At 44.7% G+C, this 25,704-nt stretch overlaps 2 protein-coding genes across 2 annotated transcripts in view; one reads left to right on the forward strand and one right to left on the reverse strand.

The window, feature by feature from the left end:
- Positions 1-25,704, reverse strand: part of PSMD9 (proteasome 26S subunit, non-ATPase 9) — a 289,965-nt gene that overhangs the window by 247,721 nt on the left and 16,540 nt on the right. The gene's annotated exons all lie outside the window — the stretch shown is intronic.
- The window catches only part of HPD (4-hydroxyphenylpyruvate dioxygenase), a 137,186-nt gene continuing 115,171 nt past the window's right edge, over positions 3,690-25,704 (forward strand). Inside the window, exons 1-3 of the mRNA XM_085633073.1 lie at positions 3,690-3,886; positions 4,069-4,095; positions 5,839-5,901. Of these exons, the coding sequence (XP_085489199.1) occupies positions 3,884-3,886; positions 4,069-4,095; positions 5,839-5,901 (93 nt within the window). The 5' untranslated portion in view covers positions 3,690-3,883. The remainder of the gene's footprint in view (positions 3,887-4,068; positions 4,096-5,838; positions 5,902-25,704) is intronic.

Consider the following 25,704-nt stretch of genomic DNA (forward strand, 5'->3'; position numbering starts at 1 on the left):
AGTTAGTCCATAAATCATGAAAGGAGATGTCATTATGAAAGGACAGTATAGCCTAACCTCCCTCCCCTTGCATAGAAGTAGTATTATTATATATTAGAAGATCTCTGGACTTTGTCTGCAGACCCCATTCCTTAACCTATAGGTGGTAGATCTACATCATAGGTGCTGTCCTGCTCTTCTCTCTGGAAAGGTCCCTCTCCAAGTGTGTGCTACCTATTCATGTACTCCAATAAGACTAACATACGTTGTCCCAAACAACAACTGCATCGGTATGTTTTGTCTAGGTGCTAAGGCCTGGCCCTTACAAAATAACAAGGAGCTTTGTTATTTGACCTTGCTCACAATGCTCAGACAAAATCCCAGGAACCAACAGAGTGTGAACTCAGCTATGGGTTCTCATGGGGAAACGGCACTAGAGATAGTTGCAAAAATAAAGTCTTGTAGTAAGGTGTGCAAAGCAGCGGGCAATCTGCAGCGTCCTCATGCTAACTTAGAGAAGACGACAACGTCCTCATGGGCCATGTGACAGCAGTCACTGAATATCTGCAGGTATTGCTGACTTCAGCCCAAACTGCCTAATGAGAACTTCTGTCATTCGTTCATAGACCATCTGGTCTCCCACAGGCATCCTCCCAAAGACGACTGTCCATTCCAATGGCATTCACCCCATTAAGGCAGCTGCCTTAGACACCTCATTTAAGACCTGTGCCTTACAAGCAGCCACTTCTTGCACTTTTTGAAGCACTGTCTCACTCACTGAGTGTAGAGCTCATATCTTGAAGCCCAATCTCACTCTTTGAGCACAAGTTGCACTTCTTGAAGCACTGCCTCACTCACTGAGTGTGGAGCTCATATCTTGAAGCCCAGTCTCACTCTTTGAGTGCAAATTTCACTTCCTGAAGCACTGTCTCACTCACTGAGTGTGGAGGGGTTCATATCTTGAAGCCCATTCTCACTCCTTGAGCGCAAGTTGCACTTCTTGAAGCACTGTGTCACTCACTGAATGTGGAGGAGCTCATATCTTAAAGCCCAGTCTCACTCTTTTAAGCGCAAGTTTCACTTCTTGAAGCACTGTGTCACTCACTGAGTGTGGAGGGGTTCATTTCTTGAAGCCCAGTCACACTCCTTTAGCGCAAGTTGCATTTCTTGAAGCACTGTCTCACTCACTGAGTGTGAAGGAGCTCATATCTTGAAGCCCAGTCTCACTCTTTGAGTGCAAGTTGCACTTCTTTAAGCACTGTCTCACTCACTGAGGTGGCGATTACGATCCGGCAAAAAAATTCCCCGTACGACTCGTATCCGGTCTTTTTACCGTACGAATCGTACAAGTGCCGTACAAACTGCCAATTACGATTCGCATGGTAAAAAGTCCATACGAATCGCATTGGGAATTATTCCCCACACGTCCTCGGGTCGGAAAATGTGTCCGACACGTCCTCGGACGATTTACCGTACAAATGTGAAAAGTGAAGTCCGACCGCGGAATCACGATCCATCCCGTGCGTCCGATGTTACAACCGTATGGAAAAAACACCGTCCGCACCGAACTCCCATAGCAACCATGGAGACATGTGCCCGCATATGCGCCGACCCCCCCCCAGCCCCCGTATGTACGCGCCGACCCCCCCCAGCCCCCATACGTTCGAGTCGTAACCCCCCAGCCCCCGTACGTTCGAGTCGTACCCCCCGTGTATGTACACCCTTGTACGTGTCGAACCCCCCCGTGTATGTACACCCGTGTACGTTCGAGTCGTACCCCCGTGTATGTACACCCTTGTACGTGTCGAACCCCCGTGTATGTACACCCTTGTACGTGTCGAACCCCCCCGTGTATGTACACCCGTGTACGTTCGAGTCGTACCCCCACCAGTGTATGTACGGTGCGTACCCCCGTACGCACCGTACATACACGGGTGGGGGTACGACTCGAACGTACACGGGTGTACATACACGGGGGTTCGACACGTACAAGGGTGTACATACACGGGGGGTTCGACACGTACAAGGGTGTACATACACGGGGGTACGACTCGAACGTACACGGGTGTACATACACGGGGGGTTCGACACGTACAAGGGTGTACATACACGGGGGGTACGACTCGAACGTACGGGGGCTGGGGGGGTACGACTCGAACGTACGGGGGCTGGGGGGGTCGGCGCGTACATACGGGGGCTGGGGGGGGTCGGCGCATACGTACGGGGGCTGGGGGGGGTCGGCGCGTACGTACGGGGGCTGGGGGGGGTCGGCGCGTACATACGGGGGCTGGGGGGGGTCGGCGCATACGTACGGGGGCTGGGGGGGGTCGGCGCGTACGTACGGGGGCTGGGGGGGGTCGTCACGTACATACGGGGGTTGGGGGGGGTACGGTGCGTACCGGGCCACCTACTCTGGTCGTCTCGCACCGTACTTCGCTTTTCCGTCACTTTTTGGGTGCCGTGAAAATATTGCCGTCCGGACTGCTGTCGGTTCGAATCGTAATTCCTGGGTCGTGAAACGCTGCCTGAAAGCGTCCCGACGTCACGTCGCAGCATTCCCGGATCACATTCGTATGTATATTTTCGTCAGTCGGTGTTTTTTACGATTCGTACGGAAATGGTGTTTCCGTGCGAATCGTAATTCCATGTTTGTAAAGTTTTACGACCGGGTACGAGTCGGACGGAGAAAACGCTCCGACCGACGGTTCGTACCCGGTTTTTACCGGATCGTAATCGGCACCTGAGTGTGAAGGAGCTCATATCTTGAAGCCCAGTCTCACTCACTCATTGAACAGTGTCAGTCTTATGAAGTTTGAGTGTCACACGACAGTCTACATTCTCACTCTTTGGGGTGAATCTCACACCTTGGAGCAATGTCACTTATTGAGGGAGAATCACCTGTTGCTTGTCCTACGCCTTAGGGAAGTTTGACTCACTATTTGGCAAATAGGATCGCTCAGTGAAAACAGCTTCACTCATTTTATGTGAAATCTCACACAATGAAGCAGAGTCTCACCTGTACCGGTACAAATCTCGCTCCATGGAGACGATTGAGGAGCGTGTCAAACTATGACAACTGGCAAGATAAATATCCCACAAGTGGGTTTTACACCCATGCCCGAGCAGCAATTCCAGTCCGGGGGTTCACTTTGCAATCTGGGAGGTGAAGTCTTGATTTTACAATGCTAAACCCCTACTTCTCTTGCTTCAAAAAGGACCTGAAACTCTTTCTCCTCAACCAATACTTTACCGACCAAGGCAACCATCCTAGGCATCAATAACCGAATGGACTCCCCACTCACTGTGTCCTTCAAGGACGGTGGTTTTCTAACTGTGTCAGCCACCGGTGTCCTTCTCCCCTCACTGGACTCATAAGTATGTTGTCTTTGCTTTTATCTTTATTCATCCTCATGTCCTGCGATGTTATGCAATCTTTTCTTTTCCTTTGTGTATGTAAAGCGCTCTGATACCCACGGGTCTAGCTAGCGCTATATAAAACATTATAAATAAATAAAATTAACAAATAAATAAACGTGAGACAACATATTCCCGAATTCAAAGACCATTGCGTGATCTGTTTCCAATTTCTTTCTCTGTGGACCTTTCGCTGTAAATAGACTCAAGAGTTTATGAATAATTCTCCGGCAAACATTAACTTTTGGTTACCCCCGTGCACTTGCTCAACCGTGTGCTACCAGCTACTAGACCGCTCCCACAGTCCAAAGCGAGTTACTGTGTTTAATTTCCCTCTGAGGAGGAGGAAGACGCGCTGAACGGAATAACAGACCACTGTTACAGAGCATGGAATTGCACAATAATAAACGGTGGGCGGAGCTTACCGCTGCTCTCTGGAACACATCCCCCTGCAAGCTTCTAGTGGTTCCACTGCGCGCGCGGTACAACCATGGTAAGCTTCTCTTCTCTTTAGTTTCCTGCCGGTGTGTGCTCCTGTACACTGCAGGCAGCCCCCACACCATGTATAGACCCTCACACCGAAAGCGAATATTCTGCAACAATGGTGGCTTGGGGGAGGGGGTGATTTTATATTTTTGACATTTATTTTTCCTAATGGACTTTCTTTTTCTTTAGACTTCCTACACAGAGAAAGGTGAAAAGGTACGTTACGCTGTATTTAATTATGATTTTAATTGGTGCTCGATTGCTTACCTTTTTGTGTAGGGCGCTTCACTATTTAGCACCGACAGTATTGTTTTTATCATCATAGATATTTCCATTTTGTGAATTATGAAGAGTCTGCATGACGTTACTTTTTTATTAAAATGTTTCAATATTATAGCATTACGTTTAAATCCGCTGTTATTGAGGGAAGTTATTTCACAATAGTTTCTTATGCACCTGTAAAGTATAATGTTCGTGTCCTCGTGAGGTGAGTTATTTAATACTACGATATCTAGTTCACAGGCGCATCAATTACCTAAGGAATTGTGAAATAAAAACGATGGGGCTTATTTACAAGGCCCTTGCGCCTCTTTGCGTCATTTTTAACATGGGAAAAGTGACGTAAAAGTGGCGCAAGGGGCTTGTAAATCTGCCCCGATGCATTTAATTTTGGGTAGCGCGCAGTGAGACCCGCATCTACCCTAAGCGCTTCAGTTTTACGATTTAAGCATAGTTTCTAGAGGGAATCATGCAAGGAAGTTGCAGGGGGAGTGTGATAAACTTACTCCCAGTAAGTCATCATGTTGCCAACATAACGTATGATTTGGCTTATCCTAAGCTTTCCCTACTCGGTAGATGATTGGCAGGCGGGTAAAGGGATTCGCCCAGGATCACCCACTTTACTACAGAAGGGGAGCAAAGATTAGGGCTCAAATCTCCTAGTTCTAACGTTGAATCGGGGGCATCCAGAGTCCAGCACTGCCCTCTAATTCTAGCCTACTTTGACGTCTTCCTTTTGTTGTAAACTGAGGACTCCCGACCTAACATTTCTTTTGACACACCACGTATGCAAATGCTTGGTGGGCATTGCATACAATTAACCTGACAAGGTGACATTGGCGTAAAAGCCCCCCCCCCCCTCCCCCTGTACAATATGATGAGGGGTCCCTTAGTCTCCCATATCTCAGATATTCACTGGCCTTGGGCTGAATAGGGGTCCTTTGAAGGGAGCCTTAAAGGTGTAACAGTTGTAAGCATGTGCAATCAAATTATAACAAAACACAACACAACACTGCCCCTCCTCCCAGAGGTTGGGGCGCTGCAGGAGCTTGTGCTTAAACCCCGGCAAGGTGTTTTTTGTTTTAACACCACCCCGATAACATCTCCCTTATTCAGGAAAGTGCCCAGTGAGGTGTTGTCTTTTAGCTGATAAGCGAGGAGGCAGCCGCTCAATTGAACCTTTTGCCAAGTAACAACGTGGAGATGTATGTAGGTGATTTGTACTTTTTGATGTTGTTTGAAACTCTAGCACGACCACCAAACGATGAACCCCAATATCGTCCACCTTTACTTTAAGAATAGAAAACCACTCGATTTGTTTAAAATGCCGCCACTTTGAGTATTTCCTAAACATAAAAAACTTTTACCTGTTGAAAATAGAGACATTATTTTGAAAAAGTACAATTGAAATAAAAAGTTTCACATTTCGACGTGATTATGTTTAAACAGCTCTTGCAATCAGGGAGTGACTTCAGAGCGCTGATAAAATATAATCCGACCGTGCGCTCACCAGCCTAACTACTTCAAATTTTAATGATCAAAACTGCCTTGGAATACACGTCATTAAATATGCTACTTAACCACCCCATCATCTCAAGTCTGCTATTTAATGTAACATCGGCTTCCAGGACAAAGTTTGGCATTGAATTAAAACTGCTGTTTCTCCTTCTTCCTTTTTAGCACGAAAGGGGGAGGTTTGTCAGCTTCCACTCTGTTACAGTCTGGGTCGGCAATGCCAAGCAGGTAAGTTCAAACAAATTCCCTGTACTTTTGGTGCGTGTTTTCGAGTTGAACGAGCTCGAGTTCAAATTGAAGCAGCCGAAGGGTATTTCACCCCGGGCTGTGATTGGCTGAGAAGAGGGGCGGCTACGGGGCGTCGGAGGGGTCTGAAATCTGGCTTTCATTAAAGCGCGGCTGTTTCCCATCTGCATCTCTTGGTGGGTCAGCTGAGCGTGGCACAGCCCACTCGGGGGTTTGAAGACTCCTGCATTTCAGCACACGGAAAGCATAGCTGCCAAGGTTTCAGATTGCTATGTGTGACATTTTTATAATTTTAGTGTAACTATGAGTGACATTTCAACAACTATGAGTGACAATTTCTCGTGAACAAAATAAAGATGTGGGCAACGTATAAATATGAGATTTTACACTCATTTGAGCAATGAGAAACTGTAAGAAGTACTTGAAACTGCTGTAAAGCATGAGAAGCTTTGAGGGGCACTAACCTAGTGCCCTTGTAAGCTGATCGTATCGTAAAACAAGCATGGCTACTAACCTACGTCTGAAAGTACATTTCCACAACAGCACACTGGATGCCGGGACTTGTAGCTTTTAGTTTCACGTCAATTATGGGCTCAGAAATACCAGCATTAAAGTGGTGATGTTCAGAAAGTGTGGACTGGCACATATGTCACAAATGACTCGGTCACACCGCTAGATTCCCCTACCCACCCCACCATCTGGGTGTCTCACACTGTAGGCGACAACGTGCTTCATGCAGGCTTGGACTATAGAGTGCAATCAGGCAGTACTCGACAGACTGGCCTGGCAAGTCATTGTGTGGGGTCTGGTTTTTGTCTGTTTCTGGGCCTGTTTTATAGTTTGCTGGGCCAGTTTGTACTGTTATTTTCCTTGATATTAAAACAAGCATTGCCTACAGCAAGCTCAAATCCATGTAGTCTTCCATCCCTATATAACATATATACAGCGGTGCTTTACAAGTTGAAACTTTTTAGGTCGGGCCTAGAGCAGCACGCATGCGCTGCACTATGGGGAGACTTCTTGTGATCACTCTAAAACATCTTCTTGTGGGTCTGACTCCTCCCACATATTGGATTGGCCTTTGCGTGTGGCTTTCAATAATGAAAGCACGCAAATGGCCAAAGGCGGGAGCATCTTCCACCTCCTTTCCAAATGTTCACTCCCACGGTGTTTTGCTGTCGGGAGCAGGCTGGCAGCTGCATTCCTCGTTCTGTTTCTGACGTGTTTTACAATTGTCAGCATCTTTGATGTTTCTCTCCTTGCATGTTCCCTCCTCCTCCCTCCAGCTACAAGGCTACCTATCACTATCAGCTGATTACCTTTGTAGAGATTTTAAATGATGTTTAGTGGAGTGTGTAGACTTTGGTGTTGAAGATCTTTTTTTGTTGCCATTGAAAAGACGCTCTGGCCACCTAGCTCCAGTGGCATTTGCTTCTCACTATTGATGATGCTGCGTTCGGGATGGCCGCCAGTCTGCGGTGAGCATCTGGGCTCTCCGGGGATTCTCTTTCTAGGTTCCCATCGAACCCCTTTGCTGCAGGGACCTGTGTTTTCCACAGGAATTCGTTAAGGCTTAGTCAGAGAAACAGAGGATGAAGGAAAACATGGGTTGAATTAAATACTTTGAACAGTCGCCGAGATGGAAAACAAAAAGTGTGTGTCATATTGTTCATACCGAGACTCCTTCTAGACTTCATGTACAGTCTCATTAGAAGTGTTGGTTAACTCTCGATAAGGCCCAGTCTGGAAAGGTGCAGCCATCTGGCTGTGCAGTGCGACTACTGTCACGTTTGAGGTGTACTTACTCTACTGTGAGGTTCCAGGACTGTTCCATTCAGACTTTTGACATTCTCCTGAAAAGTGCCTTTCGTGCCTTCAAGCGGAGGTTCAATATGCTTGATGGCGTTCGCTCTATAAGTTCTTTCTGCAAATTTTGACCTTGAATATGAAGTCACACCTGCGAAACAGTTCGTTTTTGTTTACAAGCTTTTAGAGAGCAATTCATCTTTCCTCGGGGAACATTTTCATTAAGCAAGGCATGCACACCTGTGTCCCCCCGCCCCCAAGAAAACTGCTAGTAATATTAGTGAGTGATGGGAAATATTGTTGCGATTTACTGTATTTTATGTTATATGCATGCCTGCATTTGGGAAAACGTAGAAGGAAATGTGAGGAAGGACAGTTATAAAAATCGTCAAGATTTGTTTGCTAAAATCGTAACGTTTTCTGTTTTTTGGGAAGGATGGCCTGTTTGTATATTTATGAAAAATGTTGAATTAATTTTGATCATCCAACCAACCCAAGTTTATACTCAGCAAACAAGCTTAGTTAGGGCCCAGAGTGCTGACTGACTGACTGACACTCTCCCTCTCACTGGCTGACTCTCTCTCTCACTGACTTACTCTCTGACTCTCTCTCTCTTTCACTGACTAACTCTCTCTCTCACTGACTGTCTCTCACTAACTGAGTCTCTCTCACTGACTGACTCTCTCACTCTCTCTCACTGACTGACTAACCAACTCTCTCACTGACTGACTAACTCTCTCACTGACTGTTATACAGGTACTATTTCCCAACCTTAACCCTCCTGTATTTATGCACCCCCCATAAAAAAAAAAACCCATAACAAGAAACCACTGGGACAGGCAGATAGAATTTGCCAGCATTGAAAGGACAAAAAAAACTCAAGACATTATTTATTGTTAATACTTTTTTAATATGGTCGTTCAGTTGTACATAATGCTTTCTTGGTCATATATAAGGTAACAAAAATGCTTCTGACACTTCTTTATTATAACTGTTCTGTACAGCACAGCTTAAAGACATAGGCAAAGTCAATATCTCTGGCTAAACACTTATAAGGTCCCAAAGGCGAGACCTATTGGCTATGCGAATGCTTGTTTTAAATTATCTAATTCCCTAAAGGTGTGCGGCTTTTATTTTGGCACCTTGGCCTGATTGCTGTCCCAGTTCGGCCCTGGCTCCATCCCACCAGAAGACTATGCTTCCTGACAGAGTTTGAAATGAAAATATGAAAGTGCCGGTACACACAACTGAGATGACCCGTTTGCTACAGAGAAGTTCTGCTGCTCTCCCATTAAAAGTATTGCACCCCTGCTGAAAAAAGCTGGCACTCTCCCTTCACAGTGCAGGCACTCAGGACCTGTGCGTACTTGCCCATTTAACGTGCTGCTTCCAGAAGTGGGTTTCTCTTTACTAAATTTATATTATCTGTGTGTTTGTCTAATTGGTGCAATTAAAACGATTAAAGACGACAACATCCAGAATACCATGATTTATTAAAGTTAAGGTCTGAAACTGCTGTGACTGTGACATGAAGTAATCTTGGCACCAAACACAAAGCCACCAACCCTTTGTAAACCAATTTACCTTTGCTGGCAACGCCAAATTCTGCTCCCCTAAAACGTCAGTCTTCCTGAGAACCCAATTCAATTCTCCTGTTGAGTGTGTAAATCTCAAAATACACTAAACGTGGTCAAGGATTTAGGCAAAATAAACTCAAAGGTCAATTTCTTGTATGCTAATTTGACGTAATGAATTTATGTTTGCTCTTACTGGACCGCATGAACTTTAAGGTATACTTTTTAACCCTCAAGCCCAGCAAACAGACTATAATTCGTATATGTCACCGGACACCAGTTTCCCATTCCTGGACGTTGCTTTTATATATCAGTGCATTCTGGAAGTTGTAGTCTTGGTTCATTTTAATTGCGTCATTTTGACCTACCCAGCTCCTCACATTGATATCTAAATCCAAAGCCCAGAAATGGAAAAGTAGGGTTCTGATAAAACGCAGCCATCTTGTCCCCCTTATGTTTAGGAAAAGTGTCTGTCTCAGAAAACCATATGTAGTGCCGTTCTCTTAGGGCAGTCAAAGCCAAAAAGCAAATACAGACCTTTTATATCTAAGCACCTATGCTCTGTAACAAACTCCACTTACTTCTCAGACTCCACTTGACAATAATTCAAACAAGCATTGGCATAGCCAATAGGTCTCGCCTTTAGGATCTTATAAGTGTTTAGCCATGCAACATTTGATGTTGTTGCACCAAGGATATTGTGCTGCATAACTAATACTTATAAGGTCCCAAAGGTGAGACCTATTGGCTATGCCAATGCTTGTTTAATGTAAAGGTCAGTAAAGGGTCATTAGGGCAGCTTGAGAACATATTTGAAAGTGTTTTCTTCAAACATTTACTGTTTAAAGTAAAAATACTGGCTTACGGTGTTTTTCTTTTTTAAATACTTTTTGTACCGAAAGGACATTAAAATACCGGTCATGCTGTTATAAAACAGGGCAGGTGGCGCCCCCACTTGATACGATGCGTTGTTACTGGAGTGCCAACGCCTGCTGTCCGCCTGGCTTGTGGTGTGTCCAGTGGGGTTGTGTATGAAAGAGTCTCAAGGTGTGTTGTGTTCATTGAGCCTGCTGTTTGTAAAGTTTTCCTGTGGGGTTGAGAGCAAACTTCACAGGAACCCGACATGTCTCGTTTGTGCAGGCTTAATAGATTATTAATAAGGTATCGCCTTTTCTGTGCAGTTGCATTATTGGCATATGGTACCTAATGCTTCTACCTCATTTCTCTCTCACACTTCTCTTTGACAGCACTTACAACCCTTGCACTTGCCAGCCATGTGACCTACAAATTGACATCTGTACCCTTTAAATACCAGTTCTGCTGTGTATTTCTAACTCTATTAATGCCATGCTGAATTTGCATTACTTAGTTTATCTCAATAAAACGCACTGCAACACACTTGAGACCTGGTTTAGCCACAAAAACAAAAGGGGTCTCTTCAAACAAAATTCAGGGCCGTCGGCCTGAGCCCCTCTCTCTGTTTGAAAGATGAGCTCCATGTCACAAGGTAAAAGAAAGACTACGCAAGTAAATCACAGCTGCTCTTTCAAACCCCGGAAATGAAGAAACACTAAACCCAGCTGTATCCAAGCTCTGTCAGCCAAGGAACTCTGACTTCACCCCAGCCTCTTTTCATTCAAACATTCACACCCGTTCACGATGAGTATCTTATTTTTTTTTCAATTGTTAAGTGTGCTCTGTTACTTTGCTGTTATCGTCCATGTTTCACGGGAAACAGTTGTCCACTCAGCTCGGTAAACGCTGTAGTAAACATATTGAATTAGTAGATAAATAAAACGTGGAATCCACATTTGCTTCTTTAAAACGACTGTTACCCTGGACCAGTGGACGTGAAGGTGTTTAGCACCACAAGCTTGTCACTGCTGGTGTGGTACCCACACCCCGTGCACGGTCCATAGCTAGCTACAGCAGAAGAGGAGGACGGGCTCCCATCACAGTACCCAGGGCCTGCAGCAGTGCAAGGCGAGCTATGCCACTCCTGGGGTGTCCCGCGGCCAGCAACACAAGACTGCCATCCATGTGGCAACCGGTAGTCCAATGATGGCCGTGGCAGAGCACGGGGGTCATGTCACGCCCATGAGGCGAACCTCTGCCTGATGAGAGGAGGCTAGCTGGTGGCCCTGTGGCGAGGACAACTCAACTGCAGGTAACAAGGATCGGAGCAGGAGGGGAGCGAGGGGGCAAAGGGGAGGGCAAGAAGGTGGTGGTGGTGGGAGGGGGTTTGGCAAAGAAGGGAAACTAGAGACGTCAAAGGTGGAAGGAGTGAGATGGAAGGAGAAGCGGGGGAGATGGAGAGAGAGTGAGGGGCAACTCTATCTATAAGGAGAGAAAGAACAAGATGGGATAGAGGTGTTAGTAGAACAACCAAGATCGAGTAAAAGAATAGAAAGCTCTTTGAGATCTAGTAAAAATATACAAGATCACCTAACCGAGCCTTTCTTCAGAATGGAGGCCTGGTGCGTCATAAAACCTTTGACCTCTAGCCTTCTGCTTTATGACGTCACCGCTGGCAGGATGAACCCATAGGCTAATTAGTGTGTCGATTACAAGTATTTTGTTGTAAATAGATGGTAGTATAATCAGGCTGAGTTTGAAGATCTTTATTTGAAGATCAAGAGAAGAGACGAGAGTGGACTCTCCACCACGGAAGCAACTCGTAACTGCCGTGGAACAGAATCCCAGATTACAAGCAAACATAGAACAAAGAATACAGAAGCATTCTATGAGTGGTAATACAATACTATGTACATATGTACTACACATCTTCTTCCTTTCTATTGTTAGAAACAAAAGCAAAGCAAGAAAAGCAAAAATAAAAAGACTAAGCACAACAAATATTATGATAAGCCAATGTGAATAACAGAAAGGTTACAGCAAAATACAATATTAGCGGATGAAATCTTGCAAATAAGCTGGAGGTCTGCGATATCTCGGAGTACGATTGGGAGCAAGACACTCAGGCACAGAAGTAGAACTCATCATAGGGTGATCTTCAGGCGTGAGAGAATCACTGCTTCCCCCAACATGATGTTGACTTGTAGGAACTAAAGTGGTGGTCTCAAGAGGTGCTTGAGCCAAAAGATAGCCACTACTGTTCAGAGAGGAAGGAGGTCTATCAAAGGTAGAAGTTGAAACACCCCTTATATACAAGGCCACACGCCTGAAGTTCCAATACTCACCGTTATTGAGAATTACACAATGATCAAGAACTTTCTTGACAGTGAGGGGCCCCTTGAATTTAGATAACCCCTTAGACACACTACCACTTTTGACTTTAACAAGGTCACCAATAGTGAAAGGACGAGGGGTTTTAGTGGAGGAAGGTAAGTCTGAGCAGTTACTTTGTAAAGTAACAACTTGTTTCATCCAAGAAGGTATGAGTTTCAATCCGGGAGCACGCCCTCTCATAAGTTGAAAAAGGAAAAGACGTCCATCAACAAGGGGGGTTGTGCGATAGGCCCATAACATCTCATTAACCATTTTGCGTACCACAGACCCATTTGCAGAGGCCATTTGTATGATACCCTTCAGCACCCTGTTTGCCCTTTCACATATTCCATTGCCTTGTGGGTTGTATAATGAAGTGCGGTGATGAGAGATACCAGAATCCTTGAGAAATGCCTGCATTTCATTGGAAGTGAGTTGTGTGCCATTGTCAGTAATGATGATTGAAGGAATCCCCTCGTCTTTAAACAAGGTTCCTAAAAACTTGATGGTGCTCTCAGTGGTAACATTGTTAGTGAATTCAACAACTAACCATTTAGAATAGATGTCGACTACGACAATAGCAAATCTGTCTCTTTCATGTAACTCACCCATAGGGCCAATAAAATCCAGACAAATACTTTGCCAGGGTAAACCTGGATTGTCTAAATGTGCATCAAATGATTTGGGACCTACCTTGAGTCTTTTTCCCCCCTCCCTGCCGATGGAACAATTTTCTACCCACTCAACAACTTGGGAATTCATGCCTGGCCACCAGAAATGATTCTTAAGACGACGTTGTGTGAGAGTCTGACCCAAATGACCCTCATGTGCTAAGGCTAAAAGTTTATTTCTGAGACCAAGGGGTGGGGGTATGAATTTCTCTTCTTTGACTATAACATTGTTGTTAATGAGAGAGAGATCATCCAGCACTTTGACATAAGGTCGAACAGAGATTGAAACAGAACTCTCTCTCCTAGAGCCAAGAGTAATGAGTCTGATAACTTCTTGCAATTATCAGAATTCATTTTACGTTCCCAATCACTAGCTTTAAAGGCGCCCTCACCTACGAACATGGCATCCTCGACAGAGGCTACCGCAATGTCATCACCAGATTGAGAAACACAAGGATCAATAACACTACGCCAATCTAGAGACATTCTAGAAAGGCAGTCTGCTTGTACATTTTTCCACCCCTGGATGTACTGGATGGAATATTGAAACTCCTCAAGTTTTGAAGCAAGTCTAACGAGTCTACCCGACCCTTTACCAGTGCCCCCAGGAGAAAGAATTTTGAGAAGTGGCTTATGGTCTGTTCCTAAGATGAACTTCATGCCCCACAAATATGTCCTGAAATACTCTACAGCCCAGGAGGAAGCTAAGGCTTCTCTTTCAAGAACTGAATAATTTATCTCAGCGTGAGTCAAAGTTCTAGATGCAAAGGCAACTGTGTGCTCTGACCCATCACTGAGTTGAAAAAGCATAGCTCCAAGGCCAGTGGCACTCGCATCTACTGTTAAAATGGACTTTTTGTGAACATCAAAAGGTGACAGGACTTTATTACAAATTTCTTTTTTGATATTTTCAAAACATTCTTGGTGTTGGGCGGTCCATGAGAAGCTTATGCCTCTTTTGAGCAGTGACCTCATGCATGATATCTTGTCTGAAATTTTTTTAACAAATTTCGAGTAGTACTCAATGAGCCCCATAAAAGAACACAATTGATCCTTGTCTTTGGGTTGAGGTGCAGAATGAAAAGCACGACAAAGGTCTTTCTTCGTTTGCACACCGGAAGCACTAATGGTGTAGCCTAGGTAATCAATCTGATTGACTAAAAACTGGCGCTTTTCTTTACGTAGTGTTAGACCCGCTGAGGAGAGTCTGTCTAAGACTATCTTGCGGGTGGTGTTGTGTTGTTCAACTGACTGACCATAGACCAAAATGTCATCTTGAAAGTAGACAGTGTTACCCACCCCTTCAAAGATGCTGGACACCATTTTCTGAAAAACACGTGCTACAGAGTTGAGACCAAAAGGAAGGTGTGTAAACTGGAAGGTACCGTAAGGTGTGATAAAAGCAGTCAAGTGCTTTGAGTCTTTGTGTAAGTTGATTTGATGATATGCACTCCTAAGGTCTAATTTGGAGCACACCTTGGCACCTTTTAGAGTTCCGAAATATTTAGAAGAGGAAAGGTGTCTGCGACTACACATTGGTTCAAAGACCTCAAATTCACACAGAAGCGGAGCTTGCCATCCGATTTCTTTGTGATGACAATGGGATAAATCCATGGCGATGCCTCTACGGGTTCTATAACACCCGTTGCTAGCATGTCCTCAATCAGCCCTTTAACCTCTTGCTTGACTACAATAGGGACTTGCCTAACTTTGTGCTGCACTGGAATTGAACCTTTTTTTAATACAATGAGATGGGAATATCCTTTAAGTTGACCTAGACCCTCTCTAAATACGCTGCTAGCATCAGCTAGGATTTTGTCTAAGTCATTATCTTCAATAATCATAACTTGTGGGGTAGCTCGAGGGTTGACAATTATTCCCAGGTCATATTGGTGAACCCACCCAAGTATAGCTGGTCCTGATTCAGACACATAAACTTTTCCTTGGATGTGTCTGTGGGAAAATGTGATGTGTGCCTCAAAATAACCTAAAATGTCTATAGACTCACCTTGGTAACCCCCGGAGAGATGTCTTTAGGAAGGAGGGATCCAGTGCCCCATTTGTTTTAGAACAGATCATTAGGTATTATTGTGTATTTTGAGCCAGTGTCAACTATTAAGTGTATATATTTTCCATTTACTTTGAACAAAGCTTTTGGCCTATTCCTGCGTTTGTCTTCTTGTTCAAAATATGAATCTGACTCGACCACTAATATTTTATCTTTTTACTCGACCAGATAAGGAGAACTCTGTACATAAGCTACACTAGAGCGAGGTTTACTATGACATACCCTTGCGTAGTGACCTATGCGGCCACACTTTAAACACTCCTGTTTGGCTGCAAAATAAAACTTTGAATCAGAAGAATGCACAGTGCTCCCACACCTATTACACATTTTAACAATAGAAGACTTTTGAGTATTTACAGGCCTCGACGGAAGATTTCTCCTAATTATCTTCTTGTTTTTGACAGCTGCAATTTCACTTTGGTCATCAACATTCTGGACCTGGTCCAGAGACTCTTGGACTGAGACTTCATTAATGTCATTTGAGGATGACCTTTTTTCTAGTTCCTTCATGCAGCCTTCAGATTCTTCTACAATGTTTGCCAATTCTATAGCCGTTTGCAGATTGAGGTTCTTCGCTGCCCAAAGGCGTTCCTGTACCTTCTTATTGTTACACTGGACTATGAGTTGATCTCTGATAAGTTCTTCCGTCATGTTCCCAAACTTGCACTTAACAGACATTTCTCTCAGTCTTGCAACAAAATCGTCGATTGACTCACCGGACTTTTGACTTTTAGTATAGAATGTGTATCTATTCATGACTAAGTTCTCTTCTTTAGAGTATCTAACCTCCAGACGACAAAGTGCTTCTTTATTTTCATCTGGGAGAGGTTGGCCATTTGCTTGAAGGGCTTGAGGAAGAAAGCGAAAAACACGTTGGCCTTCTTTGCCTAGAGAACCCAAGAGTAATGCTTTCTTCCTTTTAGCTGAATACTCTTAAACATCTAGGGCCATATGTAGGTAAATTACATTTACCGATTCTTAAATACCGAATTTTACCGATTCGGTATTTATGAATCGGTAAATGTAATGTAGGTAAAAAAATACCGAATCGGTAAGTGTCGGTATTTTAGAGTCGGTATTTACCGATTCGGTAATGGCAACTGCCTTCCCATTCATTCCTATGGGCCTGGAGGCCCATAGGAATGAATGGGAAGCCAGTTGCCATTACCGAATCGGTAAATACCGAATCGGTAATGGGGGAGGCAGTATCATGGGTGGCAGGGTGTCACATTGACACCCTGTTGCACCCCTGAATCGTCGATGTGTGCACATGTGGCGCACATACATGCCCTAAGGGCATGTATGTCTGCCACATTGCACACTTCACAGTGCACAAAAATGCATTTTTACACCTATTCGTCATTTACCACCAACTTTCAGTTGGTGGTAAATAACGAATCCCCACACCCACGACACACTCCCCCTACATCTCATTTCTGGATTCGGTATTTACGGATTCGGTAATTTTACCGATTCGGTAAATTACCGAATCCAGAAATGATCCCCCTACATAGCAAAAGCCTAAATACCGGTTGGTAACGGTATATTTACCGAAAATCGGCCGTTACCGACCGGTATTGGGCTTCCTACATATGGCCCCTAATGCGTCGAGGTAATTGTCAAACATTGGGAACCAATCTTCCCAGGATATACTTGGCTGGCCAGGATGAGGAAGAAAACTTGGAGGAAGAACTGCAGAGGGATTTTCAGAAGACATGGCGTAGATAAGACAGAACTAAAACGTATATAGGCAGATAAACAATTTAAGTTACTTAACCCCTTCGGTGCTCATGACGGAATGGTTCCGTCATGACCCACGGTTGAGCTGTGCTCATGATGGAACCATTCCGTCATGACCACGCCCGCGCAAGATTCCGTCAGCACAGCGGCGGAATCTGCGCAGCATCGAAGGGGTTAAGAAATCAGACAAGAATGCTAAATTCAGATCTCTTGACAAGATATAGGTGAGTGTATGACCCCCAAAATAAAAAAAATGAAAGAGGCTTGAAGAATATACTGCGTACCACTGAAAGATACTATGGCGTGTGTATAGCCGAAACGCTCTACTGCGATGTGTGTGATACACTTCGGGCGTCTGTATCGCCGAAGAAATCAATGAAAAATGTGCTGAGACAGTCAAATTAGAAATACAATGGCGTGTGTATCGCCGAAGTCACTTACGTTAATGTGGGTGATACACTAAGGGCATGTGTATCGCCGAAGAAATCCGAAGAAATCAGATGGAGGAGTCTCTTAAAGGCAAGGAACTTTCCTTTAGTTGTGCGGAGATGGTGACTGTTCTCACAGCAACGTGGGAAACAAAGATGGCCGCCGGAGAGCGTAGGCAGCGTGATGACATCAGATACGGAGAGGCGGAAGGACTCGCATTGTGGCGGAAGGAGGGTATCCGTGATGACAAGTCACTGCGTCACGAAACCTGCTTCACTAACATCCCGAGAGGTTCCATGATGTCATCAGAAGGGCGATGTGAAGGGGATGGAGCGGATCTCGCTGGCAAGTAACGGTTTTGCCCATGTGACTAGGGCAACTTCAAGAGGGACACTGCTTAGGAAAGCCACACAAGAAAGAACACTCACAGAGCGAGACCGTAAGGAAGAAGCGCCTAAAATTATGCTGTGAGCAGACTGTAGTCTTCGAAACAGTGAGTTTCTTGCACTTGTGACATAAGTCGAGTGAACTACAGGGACTTTTACTTTTAGCAGAACCGACAGTTCGCTGAAGGTTACGCGTAGTCTATAATGTTCGCAGCGGCTTTTAATTCTTTCAAAACAGACAGTTCGCAGCGGCTTTTACTTTTTGCAGAACAGACACTTCGCTGAAAGATACGCGTAGTCTATGATGTTCGCAGCGCAGTTAAAGCTCACCTTTGCTCTCATACTCAATGCGCTGGAAATGAAGTCCGTCTGTAGGTGAAATCGGGTGGGGTAGACTCTTTTTTCCGCTCTTGTCGTTGGAGGTGATAAGTTTGAAAACTGTGTGCAGTTAAACGCAGGGTTGTTAGAATCGTCGCCAAAGATTGTTGTAAATAGATGGTAGTATAATCAGGCTGAGTTTGAAGATCTTTATTTGAAGATCATGAGAAGAGACAAGAGCGGACTCTCCACCACGGAAGCAACTCGTAACTGCGGTGGAACAGAATCCCAGATTACAAGCAAACATAGAACAAAGAATACAGAAGCATTCTATGAGTGGTAATACAATACTATGTACATATGTACTACATATTTCCCACGCGCCAAGAGTAACACAATTAAGTCGCAAGCTTTTCTTTTCTGCAAAGCTGGTTCGTGGGTTCAGTGGTGTAACGAAACTTGAGGGGGCCCCCCTGCAAAGTACATGGAGGGGGCCCCCCGTTCGTGCCAGTCAAGAGCTCTCAAGCCAGCGACCCGCCATACTGCCCATGAAACGCATACAAACGTGCCTCCCTATGTCTTTAGTCGACCCTCTCTGAAAACCAGGAAATGTGCTAAAATTGTCGAAATCTAATGGGACAGCTGGTGAAAAACATGGACTGTCCTGGCGAATCCAGGACACCTAGTCATCCTAGGCCCTCCAGAGGTTGGTGGCTTGTGCTCTTCTCCAGTAGTCAGTGCTAGCTGCGAGGTAGGGGCTCCTAGTGAGGCACTGCAGCAGAGGCAGGAGCCAATGAAAAGTACCAAGAGGAAGGATGCAGCCATGGACTATCATTTAGAAGTCGTCAGGGATCGCACCTGCGACACCATTCTACCAATGGCACTCCCCTTGCGATCCATGGCAGGTAGATCAAAAAGAAGAGCAGAAGGCAAGCAGGATGCCGATAAGAAATGTTTACTTTCAGAAACTTCTTGTGTCAGCCGCTTTCTGTTTTGTGAAATAAATATATTCATCCTGGCAATGTACGCTCTGAAAATTTTTCCTCAGTTGTCTTGATTGCAAAGATTAATACAATATACGATCCTTAAAATGTAAAGCCTTATTTCTGTATTCTGGCCAGATAGATAGATTCCAAATTACAATGCTTTGTAAAAGGAATAGATGGCCCTGAATAGGGTGCACCTGGTGACATGGCCTATCTGGCAAACTTACTATACATTAATACTAGCCTTAGGGCCTGATGAAGAGGAGATTGTATATCTATCTGATGGATATTGAGAACAGAGCCAAACTTTGCAATTATAAAAAAAATTTACAAATAAATTATGTAACACCCCTCCAAGTCAGCTATACCAGGTTTTACAAACTCCAGACAGTCCTGACCTTCGAGCCAATAGCATGTTGCATTTTTGGAGATGTTATTCATTTTCCTAAACAGAGTCGGTACAATCTAGTGCAGTTACAAAATTAATTAGTAATATAATCAAAACGTCACAATATATCAGAGCTAGTGAAGAAATACATCAAACTTCTTTGTATTGAGAGAGCCTAAATAACTAAAAGCAGACCGGCTGTGTGCTGGCGTTTTACAAAAATATTACTAGATCTATATACATTTAACAGGTTGACTTTGCATTTTGTGCTCTGTGAAAAAAAGAGAATGCATATACTTCTTTCAGAGAAACATGATCTGCTTGACTCAACTAGAGCTAGGGTGACCAACCGTGACGATCCCTTTTACGGACGCCTTTTGTCCATAGTTTTTGGCATTGGAGAACATCACTGTTCTCCTGCCAGAAGCCTCACCTCCCTGATGGGGCTGCCACACACTCATCCTCTGAGCGCAAGGCAAGCCCCATCCACCCATTGTCATTCTGAATGGGGCTGATTGCCACATACAGAATGACAATGGGACAGTCTGTACTCTTAATGCATGTGGTGAGCCTCCTACAGCCTCGGTCTAGGATAGGGCATTCAGTCAGGTGGAAGAAATGCACTAAAACACTAATGCTGCTACACGAGAATCAGGTTCACGAAAAGAAGGCGGTGAAACAAGTAAGGGTTATGGGTCTTTCATTGTCTCATCATTTTAAAATGGACGCATTTTCAGTCTTATATTCAACAAAGCCATGGCTTCTGCTTTTTTATTTTATGCAACTGACAACCAATGACAAAGCTGATAGTTCTGGCTTGTAGGTGTAACTCTACTTGTTGTGTTATACATCTGGATGCAATGACAGAAGCAGCAAATTACCAGTCGGGCGGCACGCTATGCTAAGCACAGATGTTTAGCTTAGTTGTTTTAAGCCATGCCCTTAGTTACATAGAACACCCCCTTTAGAGAGACCCCCAGTTTTTTCATCCCACTTAAAGCCCTGAAAACAACACCATGTCACAGTGGCACTGTGCTTCGTGCATGACTCATGACTTCCACTTTTTTGAATTGCCTAGGTACAGGGGTATAGTGAGCCCTCTCCCGTCCCACCCCTTGCTTTAGGAACTACAGAAGGAGTGAAGCCCTTGATGGGCCCCTTCTGACTGCAACTCTGCAGACAAAGGCTCAGCTCATAATTAATGTGAAAAAGTGAGTACGTGAAGAGATGGGTGGATGGATGGATGTATTAGTGAAAGGGTGAATGGATGAATGAAAGGGTGAATGAATGGATAATGAGAGAAAGGATGGATGGATAAGTGAGTGAACGGATGGATGAGAGAAGGTAAATACATGGATGTATGGGTGGAAGGGTAGATGGACAGGTAAATGGATGGATGAATGTATGGATGGATGAGTGAAAGGGTGGATGATAGGCGAGTGAATGGGTGGATGGATGAGTGAACTGATGGGAGGATTGATTAATTAAGAAGTGAAATGATGGATGGATGAGTGAAAGAGTGGATGTAAGGCTGGATGAGTGAGTGAAAGGGGGTAAATGGACAAAAGGGTGGATAGATGAGTGAAGGAGTAAAAGGGTGGATGGATGAGAGAAAGAATGGATGGATGAGTGACGGAGTGAAAGGGTGGATGGATGAGAGAAAGGATGGATGGATGGATGAGTGGAAGGATGGATGAGTGATAGGGTCAATGGATGGGTTCATGAGTGGATGAGTAGATGGATGGGTGGATGGAAGGATGGATGACTAAGTGAAAGGGGATGGAGAGAGAAAGGGAGGATGGATGGATGACAAAGGGTGAATGGGTGGCAGGATGAGTGACTGGGTGGATGAATGAGTAAGTGAAAGTATGGATGGATGGGTGAAAGGTTAAATGGCTAGATGGATGAGTGAATGGATGGATGAGTGGAAGAGTGGATGGATGAGTGTACGAATGGATAGGGTGAAAGGATGAATGGAGGGATGGATGAGTGAAAGGGTGGATGGAGGGATAGATGAGTGGAATGATGGATGGATGGAAGGATAGATGGTGGATGGGTTTGCAAAGGGTTCAATATTAATATGGATCGGCACACAGATGGAAGGACAGAATGAATGGTGAAAGATTGAATGATGGATAAAGGAATGATTACACCTTGCAATCCCCATTATCTCAAGTAACATTTCCTACACATTAACTTTCACATTTATATGAGTCATTGTCTCTATATAATATGTGTGTAATGTAACGCACCCAACACCCTGTCCTACTTACTTGGGATGAGTAGCACTATAAAAGAAATTAAATACACATGAGAGAGGGTCTTTGTGGTGATTAGGGGCACCAGTGGAGGGTGGTTGCAAAACCGGCCTGGCTGGACCGGGCATCATGCATTTCCCAGGGAGGCTGTAAATGTGGGGTGGGGGCAGTTTTGTTACCACAAAAATACCTGCACATTTGCTCAAAGCTGCGCATACTGAAAAACCATGAAGTGCACAATTGGCTCAACCTAATATAAACTTATTTTCACTTGTACTTAATTGGTTGTCTATTTACTTACTGATATACTTTTGCGCAGGCTCCTCTGATGTGTCAGAACGTACCTTTTGTCCTGAATTTCGACTTCCTGTCCTGAATTTTTGTCCTGAATTTTGACACTTTGTCCTGAATTTTTATACTCACTGTCCTGAATTTGCACCCATGCAGTTGGTCACCCTAACTAGAGTCAATTAAGTAGGTTGCAAAGCGCTATAAAAGACTTCACGTACAAGAATCGAGATACAGCAGAAGAATGTGTAGGGACTATCCTAATACAGAATGATGCAGCCAGTCCCATGCGGAGCCTTCTTGACGCCACTGACCAGGGCTTTATGTGGGATGCAAAAAAGCGGGGGTCTCTGAAACGGGGGTGGTCTATGTAATGAAGGGTGTGACTCAAAGAAGTAAACTAAATTTCTGTGATTCTGATAGTGTGCCAACCAATCGGTATTTTGGTTCCTCTCTTAGCTTTCTGTACTTGTATCCAGATATATAACACAACTGACAACCTAAAATCAGCCAGGACTATTGGTTTTATCAATGATCGTTAGATCTTCAAGATAAATAAGTAACAGCGATTATTTTGCTGAAAATAATTATAATTGATATTTTGAAATTTTGAGATCTGTGAAGGCTGTAGTGATCTTCAGAGTGTTATAATCGCTCAAACACACAACGCAACACACAACGCACCCACTCACCTATAAACACTGTATTTCATTTTGCCTTATCAGCCTTTAGACAACTGTGTATCTCAGCGCAAACATTACACAAAATGGCAACTGGAATAGTGACCAATTGCTCTGTGCGCTCTACAGAGAGGCCAATGATTGGATGGCTGTCTTCTGAACAACGTTTTCGACCCAGTAACAGGAAGGTCGTAGGATTATTAAACCGTGTGGATGATGATGATGAGGAGGAGTGAGCGGCTGGTGCCCCTGCAACTGGTGCCTGGGCGGCTTTTGTTGATTGGCCGTCTTCCGTTTTTCCTCAAAGGCACTTCCTAGTTACTGATAAGGCCCTGCATAGGGTGCATGGGTAGCACCTCTCTCACCCGAGAGTGAGGGTGGAGCCACGCCTGGGGCGCAGGCAGGGGATATGCCATAAATTTGAACCATGGGTGGTGGCCGGGGGGGGGGGTGCAGTCACAGGTAGGGGTTCATGGGTGGGACAGGTGGGTACATGCAGGTAGGTGCACAGATGCTACACATGGCTGCATGCAGGTATGTGCACGGGTGGGACACGTAGATGTATGCAAGTAGGTCCACGGCTGGGACACATGGTTACATGCAGGTAGGGTTTCATGGGTTGGACACGTAGGTATATGAAGGTAGGGGTTCATGGGTGGGATCACGTGTTTGCATGCAGGTTTGTGCAAGGCTGGGGCATGTGTGTGCATGATTTGAATTAGTTGTGCCTCTGGTTTTGCAGAGAGTACCGAAAAGCCAGGGTTGGGAGGGCTTGCTAGGTATTGGAGAGGGAAGGGGGCGCGTCTACTTTACACTCAAACTTTTCTCTCTTCTGCCATCCGCATATCCTCTCATCTACTGCCAACTCCCCCTCGCCCTCCAGTGCTCTGAAGCAGCTCAGCAGGTGCGAAACGCTCCACCCACGCTTGCAAAGCAGCAGGGGTTACCAGGGGGTGCTGCAGGACGGCAGAGGGGGTACACAGGCGGAGGAGCAGGCGGGGGCCACGCAGAGCCTGGGGCAGCAGCAGCGAGGGCCTCGCAATGGCTCGGGGCTTGGTCCTGCCGTTGGGCCTCCTGGATTCGGTGTGGGCAGGGTCCGAGGCCTGCCAGGTTGTGCTTGCACCAAGGAGGGCTCTTATGTGCAGGGTCCGAGGCATGCCAGGCTGTGCTGGAACAAGGGGGTGGGTGGGTTCAGGGTGTGCAGGGAGGCGGGGGCAACGGGGCATGCTTTTTCATGTGCAGTCTGCAGGAAGCACAGCCCTGTTTACCAGTGAAGCTGCATGATTTAAAGGGCCAGCCTCGCGCCTGCACGGGGGACTGTAGTGTTGAACTTCTGAAAGCCTCGACAAAGCTTAGACTGTGGGCCCCAGCGGTGTGGATAAACAACTCCGCTTGACCCTTTGCTGCAGTAGTGGCGCCGTCTGAAATAGCAATGAATGTATTTACTAACAGAGGACTGTCTGCAAACGTTATTCAGAAGGCACTGTGACGCACAGTTTCCCAAACTGCCTCGCCGAACCGAGTAATAGAAAGAAATCGGAAAAGAAAATACTTACAAGTGCAGCGCTCTCGTGTTCCCCATACGCATATTTTAGTGTTCTATTTTACAAGAAGCATTTTTATCAAGGCCACCGGAATTATGTGTATCCTGCGTAATTATCCATTTACTGTACTTGTCATATAAACTACCATCTGCTGAATAATTTGCTGATTTCAGCAAAAAATGTACTAGCTCGCATAATCAGTCTTCCACTTCAACATAACTCTAGCGGCCCAGACTATTAAGTCAAACAATCAATGCGATTACTTTTTTTTAATTTGTGTCGTTTTCATCCAACATTATATGCTTCCATGTTTACAAGACTACAGCAGAGTATCCGATAGATGCCAGGAATGAGCTACAGCGTAACTGCACCTAACTCCAGCCTCAAAGCTGGGATGAGGATGCAATCCTGGTCCCCCCAAACCCCCCTCCCTCCTCCAGCCTCCACCCCACACAGAAAGATCACTGGCAGAGACGTTTTAACGCATGGGCAAAGTGGGCTCTGGCCCAGGGCCCCAGCCTTTCAAGTGGCGCCCTTACAGAGCCAGTTCTGTTCTGCAGAGTCTTGCCCTGATGACTATGACTAATGTTTAAACAAATTCTTTTCAATACAGTTTACCTTTAATTTATTTTTAATGTGGGTGATGTGTGAGAATCTATTACGAGCATTTTGCAGACAAATGTCTTGTTTAGGTTTCATCAAACATCTATAAATATTTTTCTTTTAGATCAAAATGGAAAAATACACAAAGTGTCCCTATTAAACAACTTCTCAGAATAGCATAAGGGTATACAAAAAAAACCTGTTATTCTCCACAGTATCAGGATCTGACAAGAACACTGTCTATTATGTTTGCACTTAGAAAAGCTCTTAACAAGGCATATTACTTAAAACATAGTCATTTATTGCACATCATAAAAAAACATTACAACCATATATCTATGCCTCCCCTAATGGGTTACACTCTATAACCTTTGTATAAGGGAATGATTCAATTCATTAAAAACAGAGATTAAAAGTCGACGCAGCGTCTCGGTGTTATTGGTAATATTTCCACCTTCTTCAGGACTAAAAAACGTTTTGTTCAAATGTAAAATAAAAGGAAAACAATTTTTTGACCATTTGAACATTTAAAACAAAGTCCAAATAAACAGTGTTCTCTTATATATTTACAGTATCTTCAGTATAGTGCTACATGGGTGCTGCAAATCAACCCCACAGTTGTATTTGGTTACACATTTTATTTAGCCTGAATTACACAATATATCGCCCTATTTGCTATTCAGTATATATGGTATATACAGTTCAACAAACAAAAACCGCATACCTCATCTTTTCAATTGATAAAGTTTTGATGGGAGGATGACCTTTCCGAATCCAATTTCTCTGCCTGATAGTTATATTACCTATAGTGTAAGCAA

Source organism: Triturus cristatus, chromosome 11 (genome assembly GCF_964204655.1).
Source record: "Triturus cristatus chromosome 11, aTriCri1.1, whole genome shotgun sequence".
Taxonomy (NCBI): Eukaryota; Metazoa; Chordata; class Amphibia; order Caudata; family Salamandridae; genus Triturus; species Triturus cristatus.